This window comes from Convolutriloba macropyga, chromosome 4, assembly GCF_964194025.1.
Source record: "Convolutriloba macropyga chromosome 4, txConMacr16.3, whole genome shotgun sequence".
NCBI classification, from domain to species: Eukaryota; Metazoa; Xenacoelomorpha; order Acoela; family Convolutidae; genus Convolutriloba; species Convolutriloba macropyga.
Window position 1 is genome coordinate 69368900 of NC_134471.1, and position 17125 is coordinate 69386024.

Sequence of the window (17125 nt, forward strand, 5' to 3'; positions counted from 1 at the left end):
GTATGTATGTATGTATGTATGTATGTATGTATGTATGTATGTATGTATGTATGTATGTATGTATGTATGTACGTATGTAGGTATGTATGTATGTGTGTGTATGTATACATACATCAATACATACATATATAGATACTCACATACACATACATGCATACATATGCATACATAAATACATTCATACATGCATACAACAAAACACACAAATTTACATACATACATACATACATACACATATATACATATACACGTTACATATATACATGTATATACATATATACATTTACATAATACATACATACATGCATACATACATACATATACATATACATATATACATATACACAATACATATATACATGCACATACATATACATAATACATACATATACATACACATAAATACATATACACAATACATATATACATGCATATACATATATATATGTATGTAAATATGTAAAATAGGGGGGACATTTTATTCAGATTATCAAAATTTTCAATTGTCCCACCCCGTTGTTGTCGGGCCGAGAAAATCAGGCTTCCAAAAATGTCCGTCCCCCCCCCCCCCGTTGAGGTTCTAGTCATTTTTTTATACTACTTACGGAATTCGATGGAAAGACGTTTGACTCAAAAATCTTGTCAGATTTCAGATTTTTTGGATGGAAAATCATTATTCCTAAGACTTATCCGCTGTTTCTACAATCTGTTTATGGAAGATGTTGAAGTCATATCTGAACAAAGATTATTACCAAAGGTCTCTTCTAAGAACCACTAATCCAGCATGCGTGCTGCATACAATAAATAAAAGTAAACTCGAACTCAAGTCACTGAAGTGTAAGTGCTGTGCTCTGGGGTTACAGTGATATTCAGAAGTGTGCAGCATGCAGCTTTCAGAGCAGTATGATATGCGTCACAGAAGAAAAACGAAATCCTCAAAGCGTATCTAAGCCGGAATAGAATTCATTCACTCAGTGGTATTCCGACTGTTAATTTATATATTTAATCCAGACTTTACTAGGTTGCCACGTTCAAAGACTGGTTGGTTGAAACACCAGTGAACCATTTAGACGTCAGGGAGGCCTCCATTGAGCTGACTAAGGACCTAAAGAAATAGTAATTAAAAAGCTTCAAAGAAAGCGCGGATGCTCTAAGACAGCGAAACATTTGAGCACGTAGAAAGATTTATTCTCATAACATGCAAACCTAAAATGAAAACTTACAATATCGAAAAGAATAATTGAAACCGGTTGATTTCAATTGTGACTTCGCTGATGAAACACGTGAACTCAAATTTAAGATGATGTTCGTCTTTCTAAGAAATTTGTTTGTTTTCATAAACTGTTTGTTATGATTTTACTTCTCAAATCTATTCTCGAAAATCGAAACCAATGCGTGAAACTGGGTATTGACTTATCAGATAAAATAACTATTAATCATGGTGTTCCACGAGGAACTGTGTTAGGACCTCTTATTTTTCTGTTATATGTCAACGATTTTTCTGAAAAGCTGAAAGGTGAAAATGATGTTGTTCAAATTGCGGAAGACACTAGTATTATATGAAAATTTGAACGTAATGAAAATATTCCCCAAAAAACTGAAAAAATATTAGAACAAACAGACAAATACCTGACAGAGAATCAACTCACTTTAAATGCCGATAAAACAGAGATGTTATTATTTACAAATCATACTAATTCGGATCCAGAGTTTTCTTTTAAAGGCGAAATTATCAAACCAGCTCATGCATGTCGTTATCTGGGAGTACAAATTGATTCAAACCTAACCTTTGAAAATCACCTGAACTCAGTTTTAAGCAAAATGGCTTATGCAATTCGTTCTTGGTATCTTGTAAGAAATCAAATACCTTTGAAACTAAGAATTGATGTTTTCAAGTCAGTTTTACTCTCTCATTTTTCTTTCAGTGGAGTATTCCTTCAAACTTTTACAGTGAAAAGCATAAACCGCATAAACAGGCAAAATAACTGGGGAACAAAAGTTTGTTATTTTTCTCAAAAATTTGACCACTCCATTGATCTTCTCATTAAGGATCGTATCCTGCCACCCGAATTGTTTATCTCAAAAGTTAGCCTAATGAAGCTACAAACAGACATAAGACAATGGGAAACATCCGAAAATTTTAAAATGTTTTCTAGTCGCCATTACGCTAAACAGAACAAGAGAACAAATCAAATTATTATAAAAAAGAAAACGAAAACGAAGTGGAGTAACAAATCCTTAATCTTGAAAAGCGTTCAAAAATGGAACAAATTGCCCTCTTCAATAAGAACTTTTAAGAGTAAAACTTGCTTTAAAAATGTTTTAACCGAGTTTTTGCTCGATCAACACAAGAAAAAACCCGTTAATAGAAAAATAGGAGCCTTCAAATTCTATTTTTACCTATGAAAACCAACAGCCACAATTTGAAGATTATTATATTAATAACAATGCTGATTAATTTGTTTAACATTTTAGAGCATATAGATGTCTAACCTTAGGGTTATAGTCTGAGTAATTTACATGTTTCAAAAAAAGTTATCTAAACAGTAAGCAGATAATGTAACTTCAGAAATAAATTTAATCAAAAAATCCGAAGAAGTTTTACCTCAATATCGAACTTGCCAATTATTTACTACTTTTTTCTTGAAAATATCCTCTTTATTTTGTTTGTTCAGATACTGTTTAAAATTGAAAACATGGCTTTCTGGTGATAGAAAATGGTGGAGCCAGTAAATGGTTTTTTTGCTGAATATGAGAGTCTTGATTCACATTTGTCAAAAGTTCTACAATTATAACTTTGATAACTTATATTGTTGCAGTTTAATTCTGTGATAATTTCAGTTATTAATACTTTGCTGTTTTTGTTGAAAAGTGTAGAATGATTTTATTATGTAGGAAAGAAAAATACCAGATTTTTAACCAGCAAGTAACAAAATAATTCTACTTCGGTACTGTGTGCATCAAATTGTAATGAAAAATGTTAAACCCGCAAAATAAAAAAAAATGTATTTTGAATGAAGTAGATATACTGTCATCTGCAAAACTGAAACCGGTTCAATCGAGATTTTGAAACCAAAAATGAAGAAAATTGAAGATAATGACTTCATCTCAGAAGCAGTCGATCATGTTTTCAGCACACAATCATCAATCAACACAATCAATACAATCAACGTGTTCCGCAGTCGTGTTCAATTGATACTGAGGAGTACAAACCACGGCTTTTATAGCAGATTGTGTTTTCCTTCGCAAGAATAATAATAATAAATTGTTTGCTGTAGCCAACAAAATCACGCAATGGTAGTGTGGTTTTTAAAATCAGTTTGGTCAACAAAATCACATTCATTTACAACATGCATCAACAGGACTACTGGACCTATGACCCGTTCTCAAGTATCTCACAGCAATAGAGAGAGTTAGATAGAAAAAATTCTAATGAGGTTTCTCAAGTTGTGTCTAAGCCGTGAAATGCATTCAATCTAAGATTCGGATTTCGACAAATTGACGTATTAAATGAAGATCCACACGCAATGAAGAAATATTTCGTTGAGATTTAAAAACAATGAAATTTTTCTATGTATTCTTGAATCTCATTCAAATGACAATTGGCTTGAATAAGAAGCGATTAATTTTTCTGGAATTGTTAAGCAAATTCTTTTTTATCATCCTAATCCCAGATTGATGTCCAGACCCAAATTTTCGTCTGATTAGACTTTCCAGAGTGAAATTATCTCTGATCCGATTTTCCAGACGGAAATTAACTCTGATCAAATTTTCCAGAACCGCGTTACCTCTGATCAGACTTTCCAGACACAGAGGGTCTCTGATCAGACTTTTCAGACGGAACGCGTTCTAATCAGACCATCTTCAGACCATGGTCCAGACTCTAATTCAGACCATTGCCCAGACCTTAATCAGACTATGATCAGACTCAAGTGCGCTCGAATAAGTTATGATCAGGCTCAAGTGCGCTCGAAATAGCCTGATCAGAAAAAGAATTTACTTATGAACAAATCTCATAATTTTGCTATAATATATTCATTTATTAAAAACTGATGTTTGCAATATTCAATTCATCTAAAGAAAAATCAATTATAAAAGTATTGCTAAAGAAAACGAAACCCAACAGTTGAGAACAAAGTTTATTTAATGTACTTTGTAGTCTATATTTCTGACTCAATGGATGAGTTTAGACAGCTTTCCACAAGAAAAATCGTGGTTTCCAGTTAATCAAAATTTCCTCTGAAATGGACCGGCCTTTGCTATCAGCTGGACTTCTTTTTCTGATCAGAGCCTTCGGAATTTGGATGACTCCCTGATCAAAACTCTGCTTCATTGCTCTTGGCAGAGGTAACATCTCTCAGTAAAAAATAAAAATTAAAAAAATAAGGCAACCGATGTGGTCCCTGATCAGACCCAATTAAGTTCCAAAAACGTTTTTGATCAGACTCAAGTGCGCTCGAATGCGCTTCTGATTAGAACCAATTGCGGTCGAACCGTTTATGATAAGACTCACGTGCGGTCGAATATGTTTATAATCCGACTTTTCAGACCAAATTGACCACTGATCAGACCAATTCAGACCATCGTCCAGACTGTAGTGCGCTCGAACTTCCGTCCAGACCCTGTATTTTGGTCTGGGAACACCCGGGTATGCGCTTGATTGGGTCTGATCATAAAGCAATTTTGGTCTGCACCTCAACCTGGGAAAATACGGACTTGAGCGCTTCAGGACGGACTTTGTGTACGCTTATTTTTTTTGCCGGCTCTGACAATTTATTACCATACAAAAGAAATCAAAGAAAGTGTTTCTCGTAAGTATAAATATAAAATGAAACTTTCAGAGCGATATGAGGATTGAAGCAATTAGTTGAAAACCTGTTTGCAAAGTCTAAACTTATATCCTAAACTTGCCACTCTGTTATATATATATATATATATATATATATATATAGACAGATTTAGGAATGTCATATACAACTTACCAAAATGGCGTTCGAATCTGTTGCTTCACATCCCAGGTTGAGGTCCAGACCCAATTTGGTTTATGATCAGACCCAGTCGAGAGCACACCCGTGTGTTCCCAGACCAAAATTACAGGGTCTGGAAGGAAGTTCGACCGCACTACAGTCTGGACGATGGTCTGGAGATGGTCTGATCATAGGTCGATTTGGTCTGAAAAGTCTGTTCATAGGCGGATTCTAGCGCACTTGGGTCTGATCAGAGGCAACTTCGAGCGCCATTGGCTCTGATCATAAACTCTTCGAGAGCACTTTTGTCTGATCAGAGGCAACTTCGAGCCCAATTGGGTCTGAACATAACCTCTTAGAGCGCACGTGGGTCTGATCAGAAATGTTTTCGAACATAATTGGGTCTGATCAGGGGCCATTTCGAGTGCATTGTTTTTTTTTTTCATTTTTTGTGATTTTTTACTGAGAGATGTGGACTCGGCCAAGCGGCAGCCATAAAGCAGCGTTCTGATCAAAGACTCATCCAAAGTCCAATAGTTTTGATCAGAAAAAATGAGTCCAGCTGATATCAGAGGCCGGTGCCCTTCAGAAGAAAATTTAATCAACTGGAAACCACGACGTTCCTTATGAAAAGCTGTCTAAACCCATCTATTGAGTCAGAAATATACAGTAAACAGTACACTGAAAAAACTTTGTTCTCAACAGTTGGGTTTTGTTTTCTTTAGCAATACTTTTACAATTGATTTTTCTTTAGATGAATTGAATACTGCAAACATCAGTTTTTTTTAAATGAATATTTTATAGTAAAATTAAGAGATTTGTTCAAAAGTAAAATCTATCTCTGATCAGGCTATTTCGAGCGCACTTGAGTCTGATCATAAAGGCCTGAAGGCGCAACTGGGTCTGACCATAAATGCTTCGAGTGCATCTGGTTCTGATCATAACCTCTTCGAGCGCACTTGAGTCTGATCAGAGTCTGATTAAGGTCTGGGCAATGAGCTGAAATTGAGACTGGATCATGGTCTGATTCTGATCAGAGACCTTTTGTATCTGGAAAGTCTGATCAGAGGTAGTTTGGGTCTGGAAAGTCTGATCAGACCAAAAGTTGGGTGTGAAATTCAACCTGGGATGGCTTTCAAAAATTGCTTACGATTATTTTCAATTACTACCACAATGGCCTTCAATTATCCCGTTCCGAACTCCAAGTTTTAATCTGTCCTTGGCAAGTCTAATTTATTTAAGTATATTTTGACAAACCAATAACGGGCAAGACTAGAAACATGTCTTGCAAGCCCAACCAGTCTCGACCAAGACTTCTGCAACACTTGCAAGTTGATCCCCAAGTCAAAGCCAACTTTCCGAAATAACGTTTTTTAATGGAAGATATGAATTTCAGATTTTCGCATTATTTTCTGCCTTTTTCCGAAGTGCTTAAAATTATGCCTGGTGCACGTCTAACATTAAATTAGCACCACGGGAGTCTATTTGTCACCGACTGGTCCAATTGAAGATATTTCCGGTGTCCGGTGTTCTTGCGTCGTTTCAGAAGTTTTGGACACTTTAGACGGCTTTGGCTCTATTTTGACAAATTTTCTCAATGTTCAGATCATTGAAATGTACGATTAGGTTGCTCTCACTACCCTAGGGGCCAATTAGTCGAAGTGCCCTCAGCAATCCACTATATGTTTTCCCGGTTAATTTTGACGTTTCTATGTCTGTTTTTTTAGGTTTTTCTGGCAATTTTGAACGTTTTTAGGACCTGTTTGACTGTCAAGATTTAGATTATAGCATTCCAATTCTTGGCCAAGTTTTGAATTAAGACTAGCAAAGTTTTGGCTCAGACTTGAACAAAACTGGCAAGTCCAAAGTGTATTATGATCATAGCTCTGAATCATTACTGATAATTAGATTTGTCAACAGTCTTGCCCGGTACTGATATTGATTTGGTATTAAGTGAGGGATCTGGATTCAAATGGCTTTCAATTATCTTGGTTCAAGTATTCTATATGTTTTCTTTGTGTAATTAATTTCTGTAATTGTTTTTTGTCTTATGGTTTTTTGGTATTATTTCTGTTTTATGGATACGATCTATAGCGCTCAGTTACCCACAACAAGTGTGACGGGTTGCATTTAGCACTGACAAAAAAATTCAAAAAATTTTGTGACTATTTTAAGCTTGCTGAAAAGCAGGCATGGTGAAAAATTGCAACGGATATTTTAATTAAGAAATTTAAGGGCGGTAACTGACTGTAATGAACGAAACCTCTCCTGAATATAAGTTATTTTTTATTGCTTTGAACACACTTTGCAGTTCGCAGAGACGAGGAGCACTTGAAACTCACTTGTTCAGTAAAAATTTAGTATTAATGATTAAAAATTGTTTTCAATGTGTGGTATCAATCTTATCATACGCTAATAATGTTTTGATTCCAGGAAGTGTGCGGAAGAACTTCTCTTAGAGACAACAGGCTACACGATTAGATTGCGTGACAGAGTTCTGAGGCTGAGATACAACAATATGATTGGTTAATTTAAACTCGAGATTTGCGACTTATCTCATTATAAGGACGTACTGTTTCAAAAATAACATGAAGTTTTGAACACCAGATTAAACACTTAGAATGACAGTTTCCCTTAAGTTGCAAAAGTCGCAATTGCTCGATTAAATTTACTCGAAAGTTTCATTGCTATCCATGAAATTTTTTTCATACCAGGGTTCTCATCGTTTGTGGATTTTAGTGGCATTAAGCTATTTTCTTAATTAAAATATCCGTTGCAATTTTTCAACATGCCTGCTTCTGACCAAGCGTGTATAAAAGTCACAAAATTTTTTGTAAGTGTACTAAAGCCCGTCACATTTTCTGTGGGTAACTGAGCGCGATAGATAGCATCGTATCCATAAGAGAGAAATAAAAAAATTAAAAAAAATAATTACAGAAATTAATTACACAAAGAAGACATATAGTAGTTCTGCAAGTATCCAATATGAAGATCGCGATCCCAAGAACAGTTTAATCTCTCAACTGAGTCTCAAGTAATCATTAATAAAAGTCGAGGAATAAAGTTTTAGACTAATTGCTCGAAATTGTAGACAATGAGAGTGCTATATACCCATGCAAGTGATGCAGTTCATGTTTTTCCGTCATTGTGTGTCCACGGTTAACGTATGAATAACATCATCTATGATTTCATCATCGATAACAATGACGTTAAATTAGAATTTGTGACAAATTATTGTGACTGTTCTCCACAAAAGTCCGGAAGCCCCCCCCCCCCACCCAAAAAAAGAATTTTAAAAACAATTTAAAAAAAAACAAGTGAGACTTTTGTAGCGCAATATGCGAATCTTACCGCGTCGTAAAGCTAAACATGCCCACAATTTGGTATCTTTTAATCTTGATCATATTTGTTATACGAAAAATGACGTAAAGTGTTCATCCAACGTTGTCAATTGCTCATAAATGATGTTGTGAAAAGTTTAAAGATCAACAATTTATTATGCATGCCAACATTTTTTATTTTTTAATATTATATAAAACTATTTGCTTCGATCGAGATACGATATGAATAACTTCTTGAGTTCAAAATATTTGTCCAGTTGTTAAAAAAATTCAGCACCCTTTACGGATCACAACGAATGACATAAAATTATACAATAACATAAACTATCATTGCTGTTTAATATTGATATTTTTACATAACTTGTGATGATCTTTTTTGCTTAACGATTTCATTTAACATCAACGGCATTTGGGGCAACTGAAATGTTTAGTAGATAACCTAGATAGATCATCACTATCGTTGTTCAAAAACACAATTACATATTTATTCTAAGAAACATACATGCTCATCACAACTGTAATATATTTTAAAATGAAAGATATTAAGGAAAACTTATACGTTACAATCAAATGAACTCAAATAAGTCATAAAAATGTACTAACGGAAATAAATCATGACTACTGTTAACTAAAGAGAATTCGAACATACAGATCATAACGAGCCGTTTACAAGTGAAACTTATTGTCATTAGCAAATTTCAACCGAAATTATTCTATAATTATTTTAATTTAAAACTCGTCGCAAACAGATAATAAACTTAAATTGGTTATTTTCAAATTAAATCAAAAATTTATGCAGAAGACTAGTAGTGACGTCACACTGCACTTGATTGTGGTACGATTGAGTTGAAATTCGAAACTGGTTGAATTATACTTGTTAATAGAGGGATATGATTATGTGACGAAGATGCGGGGTAAGTCTTCGGGGGGTAATTGTAGTGGGGTGGTGGGGTGTGGGTGTTAGGGTTGTTCAGTGTCTGGGTGATTATGACGTGGTGAGGGTGGGAATGGGGCTGTTGGGTAGCAGGGTTGTCCAGGTAGCCAAAGTTCACGTTGTTTGGATTACAGTTGGCGCTGTTAACAGGCAGTTGGGAGCTGAAAAAAAAGTAAAGTGCTTACCAAAAAAGTTTAAGTTAAATTTAAATAACGCTGTTAAGGTGAACTAAAGTTATGGGACAGTTAAGTAAAAAAAAAGATTGTCTTAACTTTACCTTAACTTTATTAAAGACCATAATTTACCTGGTTTGCCTTAGCTAAACTTACTTAGCTCTTCTGATTACATTTTTTTGAACAAAAACAAAAAATTTTGCACCTGTGAAGCTAAAATGTAGACTATTTATTGAAAAAATTTAGTGAATGAAAAATTTGCGTGGAACAGATAATGTTTTCACTTGCAAAAAGAAACATCACCCTGCGTGGTGAAAGTAGACAGCGAGATCAAATTTTTAAATAAGGCTTTTTGAGCTCAAATTACTGCAAGTTTTTTCATAATTTTTAAAAGAAATAGGAACATTTTTGTGGAAATCCTTATGAATCACATTTCAATCTCATTCAAATTTCTAGAGGAAACGTTTGTTCCATGCAATTGAACTAAACTATTCTTTAAAAAAATACATTATCATTTAAAAATACGTTTCTTACATTTTGAACAACTGGTGAAGCTTTTTATCTCCTCTGCAAAATTGTGCTACTGGATTTGGAAAATTTTAGATCAGTTTTAACATCATTCTAAACAAATCATTACTGACTACTCTTTGAAATACTCCCATCTGTCGTATAAGTTACTTTTGAGCTTGTTTACTATACACGCACTGTGAAAACAAAACATATCAATCATCAAAACCTAAAAAAAATTCTTGAAAATTGCGATTGACGATATCTATTGTTTTTAATAATTTAGTTATTTATTTTATTCAAGTCAGTCAGAGATATGCTCAAAAACGTACATTACGTGGCCGATATCCAAAGAGGCAGTTTTCAAAAAAATGTTTTGTGAAAACGAGTGACAATGTTTCGTAGCCTTCCATTTTCCACGGTGAAAATTAGTTTTTCAATACTTCGAATTAAATTACTTATAATTAGTAACCAAACTTGCATTTTTACCAGTATTCAAGAGGAACGTAACCCAATTGCAGAATTTTTAGCAAGTATTTAGCCTAAAACTTTAATGCTAGAAATTTATTAGTAATTATTTAAAACCAATTTCAAAGACTTAATTGTTCTTGTGAACACTGTTCTGGGTAGTTTTAAAACTGCTAATTGTCTTATTATTTCTCAATTTGATTCGAGAAGGAGGGCCTTCACGTGATTGCCAATTAGGCTTACTTTCATTTTTGTTTTAATTGACACTCTTATTTATTACGATCTGCAACCGTGGACAAAGGTGTCGTCGCGTGGACAAATGCGTCACTTTTCTTCACGCTAGCCCTAAAAAGATCGTGTAGACAAATATCCGCTATATTTAAACTTAAATCCAAATTGAACTTAATTCGCTTACTATAACAAATTCCCAAAAACGCACACACCGATCATGCTAATCTTAAAACGTGGTCGTGGAGAATTTTTACCAAATAGTGACCAAATTATTTAACTCTAAAAAAAGCGACATTGGGCGCGCATTGGAATACCATGTTACAATTGGTTTATGTTCCACTCGCTTAAAATTAAAGACTAATGTATCTGTAATACAACGCTTTTTCAATACTAAAAAATATTTAACGTTAACTTTTTGCGGTCAACTTTTTGAAAACACATAACAAGGCAGGAGCGAGTTGTCTACATCATCGTAGACGAGGCCATAAATAGAACCAATCTGTGTGTGTGCAACAGAATAAGTCCACAATTTTTCTTCGCTTTTCTTGAAACTTTTTATCTCAGAAAAGTCCCTAATTTTGAATAGAAAAACACAACAAAAGTTTTATCGTATTTCCAGACGTTTACATGTAAATTTCATCATGTTTTGTACAGCCGATTTATGTTAAACGGCATTTTTTGAATATCAGAGTGCCAGAAAACAACACTACCACATGAAGATCACAAATGATTTTTGAGATCATTTTTACAACCCTATCCCAGTACCGTTTTGACCCCATATAAATTTAATGAGTAGTTTTGGAGCATTTTACCATACTGTTAGAACTTATTATGGTCGTATAAGTTACTTTTGAGCTTGTTTACTATACACGTATTGTGAAAACAAAACTTATCAATCATCAAAACCTAAAAAAATTTCTTGAAAGTTGCAATTGACGATATCTATTGTTTTTAATTGTTTAAATTTATTTTATTCAAGTCAGTCAGAGATAGGCTCAAAAACGTACATTACGTGGCCAATATCCAAAGAGGCAGTTTTCAAAACAATGTTTTGTGAAAACGAGTGACAATGTTTCGCAGCCTTCCATTTTCCACGATGAAAATTAGTTTTTCAATACTTCGAAATAAATTACTTATAATTAGTAACCAAACTTGCATTTTTACCAGTATTAAAGAGGAACGTAAACCAATTGCAGGAGTTTTAGCAAGTATTTAGCCTAAAACTTTAAAGCCAAAAATTTATTAGTAATTATTTAAAACCAATTTCAAAGACTTAATTGTTCTTGTGAACACTGTTCTGGGTAGTTTTAAAACTGCTAATTGTCTTATTATTTCTCAATTTGATTCGAGAAGGAGGGCCTACACGTGATTGCCAATTAGGCTTACTTTCATTTTTGTTTTAATTGACACTCTTATTTATTACGATCTGCAACCGTGGACAAAGGTGTCGTCGCGTGGACAAATGCGTCACTTTTATTCACGCTAGCCCTAAAAACGATCGTGTAGACAAATATCCGCTATATTTAAACTTAAATCAAAACTGAACTTAATTCGCATACTATAACAAATTCCCAAAAACGCACACACCGATCATGCTAATCTTAAAACGTGGTCGTGGAGAATTTTTACCAAATAGTGACCAAATTATTTAACTCGAAAAAAAGCGACATTGGCCGCCCATTGTAATACCATGTTACAATTGGTTTATGTTCCACTCACTTAAAATTAAAGACTAATGTATCTGTAATACAACGCATTTTCAATACTAAAAAATATTTAACGTTAACTTTTTGCGGTCAACTTTTTGAAAACTCATAACAAGGGAGGAGCGAGTTGTCTACCTCATCGTAGACGAAGCCATAAATAGAACTGATTTGTGTGTCCGCAACAGAATAATTCCACAATTTTTCTTCGCTTTTCTTGAAACTTTTTATCTTAGAAAAGTCCCTAATTTTGAATAGAAAAACACAACAAAAGTTTTATCGTATTTCCAGACGTTTACATGTAAATTTCATCATGTTTTGTACAGCCGATTTTTGTTATACGGCCTTTTTTTGAATTTCAGAATGCCAGAAAACAACACTACCAAATGCAGTTCACAAATGATTTTTGAGATCATTTTTACAACTCTACCCAATGTACCGTTTTTGACCCCATATCAACTTAATCAGTAGTTTTGGATCATTCTGACATACCGTTAGAAGTTTTTATGGTCGTATAGGTTACTTTTGAGCTTGTTTACTATACAAGTACTGTGAAAACAAAACTTATCAATCATCAAAACCTAAAAAAATTTCTTGAAAGTTGCAATTGACGATATCTATTGTTTTTAATTGTTTAGATTTATTTTATTCAAGTCAGTCAGAGATAGGATCAAAAACGTACATTACGTGGCCAATATCCAAAGAGGCAGTTTTCAAAAAAATGTTTTGTGAAAACGAGTGACAATGTTTCGTAGCCTTCCATTTACCACGGTGAAAATTAGTTTTTCAATACTTCGAAATAAATTACTTATAATTAGTAACCAAACTTGCATTTTTACCAGTATTAAAGAGGAACGTAAACCAATTGCAGGATTTTTAGCAAGTATTTAGCCTAAAACTTTAATGCCAGAAATTTATTAGTAATTATTTAAAACCAATTTCAAAGACTTAATTGTTCTTGTGAACACTGTTCTGGGTAGTTTTAAAACTGCTAATTGTCTTATTATTTCTCAATTTGATTCGAGAAGGAGGGCCTACAAGTGATCGCCAATTAGGCTTACTTTCATTTTTGTTTTAATTGACACTCTTATTTATTACGATCTGCAACCGTGGACAAAGGTGTCGTCGCGTGGACAAATGCGTCACTTTTCTTCACGCTAGCCCTAAAAACGATCGTGTAGACAAATATCCGCTATATTTAAACTTAAATCAAAATTGAACTTAATTCGCTTACTATAACAAATTCCCAAAAACGCACACACCGATCATGCTAATCTTAAAACGTGGTCGTGGAGAATTTTAACCAAATAGTGACCAAATTATTTAACTCGAAAAAAAGCGACATTAGCCGCGCATTGTAATACCATGTTACAATTGGTTTATGTTCCTCTCACTTAAAATTAAAGACTAATGTATCTGTAATACAACGCTTTTTCAATACTAAAAAATATTTAACGTTATCATTTTGCGGTCAACTTTTTGAAAACACATAACAAGGGAGGAGCAAGTTGTCTACATCATCGTAGACGAAGCCATAAATAGAACCGATCTGTGTGTCCGCAACAGAATAATTCCACAATTTTTCTTCGCTTTTCTTGAAACTTTTTATCTTAGAAAAGTCACCAATTTTGAATAGAAAAAAACAACAAAAGTTTTATCGTATTTCCAGACGTTTACATGTAAATTTCATCATGTTTTGTACAGCCGATTTTTGTTATAAGGCATTTTTTGAATTTCAGAATGCCAGAAAACAACACTACCACATGCAGGTCACAAATGATTTTTGAGATCATTTTTACAACTCTACCCAATGTACCGTTTTTGACCCCATATGAACTTAATCAGTAGTTTTGGATCATTTTGACATACTGTTAGAACTTATTATGGTCGTATAAGTTACTTTTGAGCTTGTTTACTATACACGTGCTGTGAAAACAAAACTTATCAATCATCAAAACCTAAAAAAATTTCTTGAAAGTTGCAATTGACGATATCTATTGTTTTTAATTGTTTAAATTTATTTTAATCAAGTCAGTCAGAGATAGGCTCAAAAACGTACATTACGTGGCCAATATCCAAAGAGGCAGTTTTCAAAACAACGTTTTGTGAAAACGAGTGACAATGTTTCGCAGCCTTCCATTTTCCACGGTGAAAATTAGTTTTTCAATACTTCGAAATAAATTACTTATAATTAGTAACCAAACTTGCATTTTTACCAGTATTAAAGAGGAACTCAAACCAATTGCAGGATTTTTAGCAAGTATTTAGCCTAAAACTTTAATGCTAGAAATTTATTAGTAATTATTTAAAACCAATTTCAAAGACTTAATTGTTCATGTGAACACTGTTCTGGGTAGTTTTAAAACTGCTGATTGTCTTATTATTTCTCAATTTGATTCGAGAAGGAGGGCCTACACGTGATCGCCAATTAGGCTTACTTTCATTTTTGTTTTTATTGACACTCTTATTTATTACGATCTGCAACCGTGGACAAAGGTGTCGTCGCATGGACAAATGCGTCACTTTTCTTCACGCTAGCCCTAAAAACGATCGTGTAGACAAATATCCGCTATATTTAAACTTAAATCAAAATTGAACTTAATTCGCTTACTATAACAAATTCCCAAAAACGCACACACCGATCATGCTAATCTTAAAACGTGGTCGTGGAGAATTTTTACCAAATAGTGACCAAATTATTTAACTCGAAAAAAAGCGACATTGGCCGCGCATTGGAATACCATGTTACAATTGGTTTATGTTCCACTCACTTAAAATAAAGACTAATGTATCTGTAATACAACGCTTTTTCAATACTAAAAAATATTTAACGTTAACTTTTTGCGGTCAACTTTTTGAAAACACATATCACGGGAGGAGCGAGTTGTCTACATCATCGTAGATGAAGCCATAAATAGAACCGATCTGTGTGTCCGCAACAGAATAATTCCGCAATTTTTCTTCGCTTTTCTTGAAACTTTTTATCTTAGAAAAGTCCCTAATTTTGAATAGAAAAACACAACAAAAGTTTTATCGTATTTCCAGACGTTTACATGTAAATTTCATCATGTTTTGTACAGCCGATTTTTGTTATACGGCATTTTTTGAATTTCAGAATGCCAGAAAACAACACTACCACATGCAGGTCACAAATGATTTTTGAGATCATTTTTACAACCCTACCCCAGTACCGTTTTGACCCCATTTAAATTTAATAAGTAGTTTTGGAGCATTTTACCATACTGTTAGAACTTATTATGGGGCCGTGACAGATTTTATTCCCTAGAACGCTTTGTGTGGGATAGAAGGGATTATCATTTTTTCAGGTATGAGATTAAACAATTTCGGGAAGTACTGACTTTGCGACTTGACGTCCACTGCCAATTTGGTACACTTGTCCACCATCACTGTGATTTTGAGTGTCATCAGCGTCATCCAACATTGTTAAACAAAACACAATCAGAGCCACAGGTTGTGTCATAAACAATAAACAATCACCAAGAACCCTCACATAAAAAACAGACATCGGAACTTTGTCTTCGGCCACATAATAAGCATAGAAACCAAAATTTGCTAAGTTTGCACTGGCGGAGATCGAAACGAAAGTTATTGCTAAAATTGTCCAGTAAATAAAATAACTAGCCAGCAGTGAATCGAGAGAATCTTGCGGATAACGTTCCCGATTTTTCCTCGTGAAACAAGGGAAAAATTTTCCGCTGAAGTTTTTGATCTCGCCTAAACTTAAAATGACAGTTGAAATTTGGCAAGTGGCGCCTGTAAGTTGCAAAACTGAAAAAGGTACCATAATATTTGGCACCGGCAGGTTCAAGGGTCGCCGAAATTTGTGGAAATTGAACAAAGGAAATGGGGAGGTTATCATTACGTAATAAGTTATTAAAGATACACAAGTTATAACGTATAGATATTGACACCAGCACTGCTTGCGATAGCCCGGGTTTAATTGGGTAAACCCTTTGATTAGCACACCTGGTATTAATAAGTTATAAGTTATGGGCATTGCTAGCGATAACAAGGGCATGAACTTAATCGAATTGCTCGTTTGGAAAAAGTTAATAAGATATAAACTGCTGCTAAAAATAGAAAGAATAGCTACTAATAAAACCATAAGATAAGTCTCATGCTGTAACAAAGATCGGATTTTTCTCAAAAACGTAAAACTTAAAACATTTAAAATCAAGACAATTAAATATAAAAACCATGTTATATTTTCGAGCCTAGTTTTGCTGCTAAAAAGGCTCATTTTTGAGCTTCAAAATAATTTATTTAACACCAAAAAATGAACAAAATGAATTGAGCAGAAATTATGACAGCAAAAAAGGAAAAATTATCGAATCAGAATTAGGAATATATTTTCTCGTATATAATGGTAAGTTTCTAATTTGTATGCGTTCGTCTTGTCAAATTATTTCACGTGAAGTGAACTGCGGAAATAAAAATAGAAAGATTAAAACGGGAAATATTGAAATTAGAGTGTGAGAAAATGACCAGTGATATTAATGGAAAATGTAATACCCCCTCAAAGTGAAGTATTCCTTACCAAAAGAAGTATACCATAAAAAGTAATTTCTATATATGCAACTTTTTTCCTTTATAACAGGAAATGGGGAAAAGTTAACGCGTAGTCAAGATTGTCGCATTAGAAAAAAAAAATTGCCGCTTGAAAGAAAAGAAGCTAACCCGTATTGTGTGTGTGTGTTTGGGGGGAGGGGTATAGTTGCAATTGAGGCTCAAAAAGGAGGATTAGCAGCAATAAAATTGTACGCGAGTTGAACTTTGCTAA

At 33.9% G+C, this 17125-nt stretch overlaps 1 protein-coding gene across 1 annotated transcript; it reads right to left on the reverse strand.

Annotated features, from left to right (window-relative positions):
- Window positions 1-8940: 8940 nt before the first annotated feature.
- LOC142338632 (uncharacterized) lies at window positions 8941-16827 on the reverse strand. The gene is made up of 2 exons (XM_075388474.1): window positions 15684-16827; window positions 8941-9403 (listed from the first exon to the last, which is right to left on the reverse strand). The coding sequence occupies exons 1-2, from the start codon at window positions 16583-16585 to the stop codon at window positions 9124-9126; spliced, it is 1182 nt and encodes a 393-aa protein (XP_075244589.1). The 5' UTR covers window positions 16586-16827; the 3' UTR covers window positions 8941-9123.
- Window positions 16828-17125: the final 298 nt, after the last annotated feature.

Bases quoted from the DNA above. Each gene is read 5' to 3' on its own strand.
- LOC142338632 (XM_075388474.1), bottom strand. From the start codon at position 16,585: ATGAGCCTTTTTAGCAGCAAAACTAGGCTCGAAAATATAACATGGTTT. The intron at 9,404-15,683 runs GTCAGTACTTCC...CTTTTTTTTCAG, and splicing joins AGTGGACGTCAAGTCGCAAA to CTCCCAACTGCCTGTTAACA.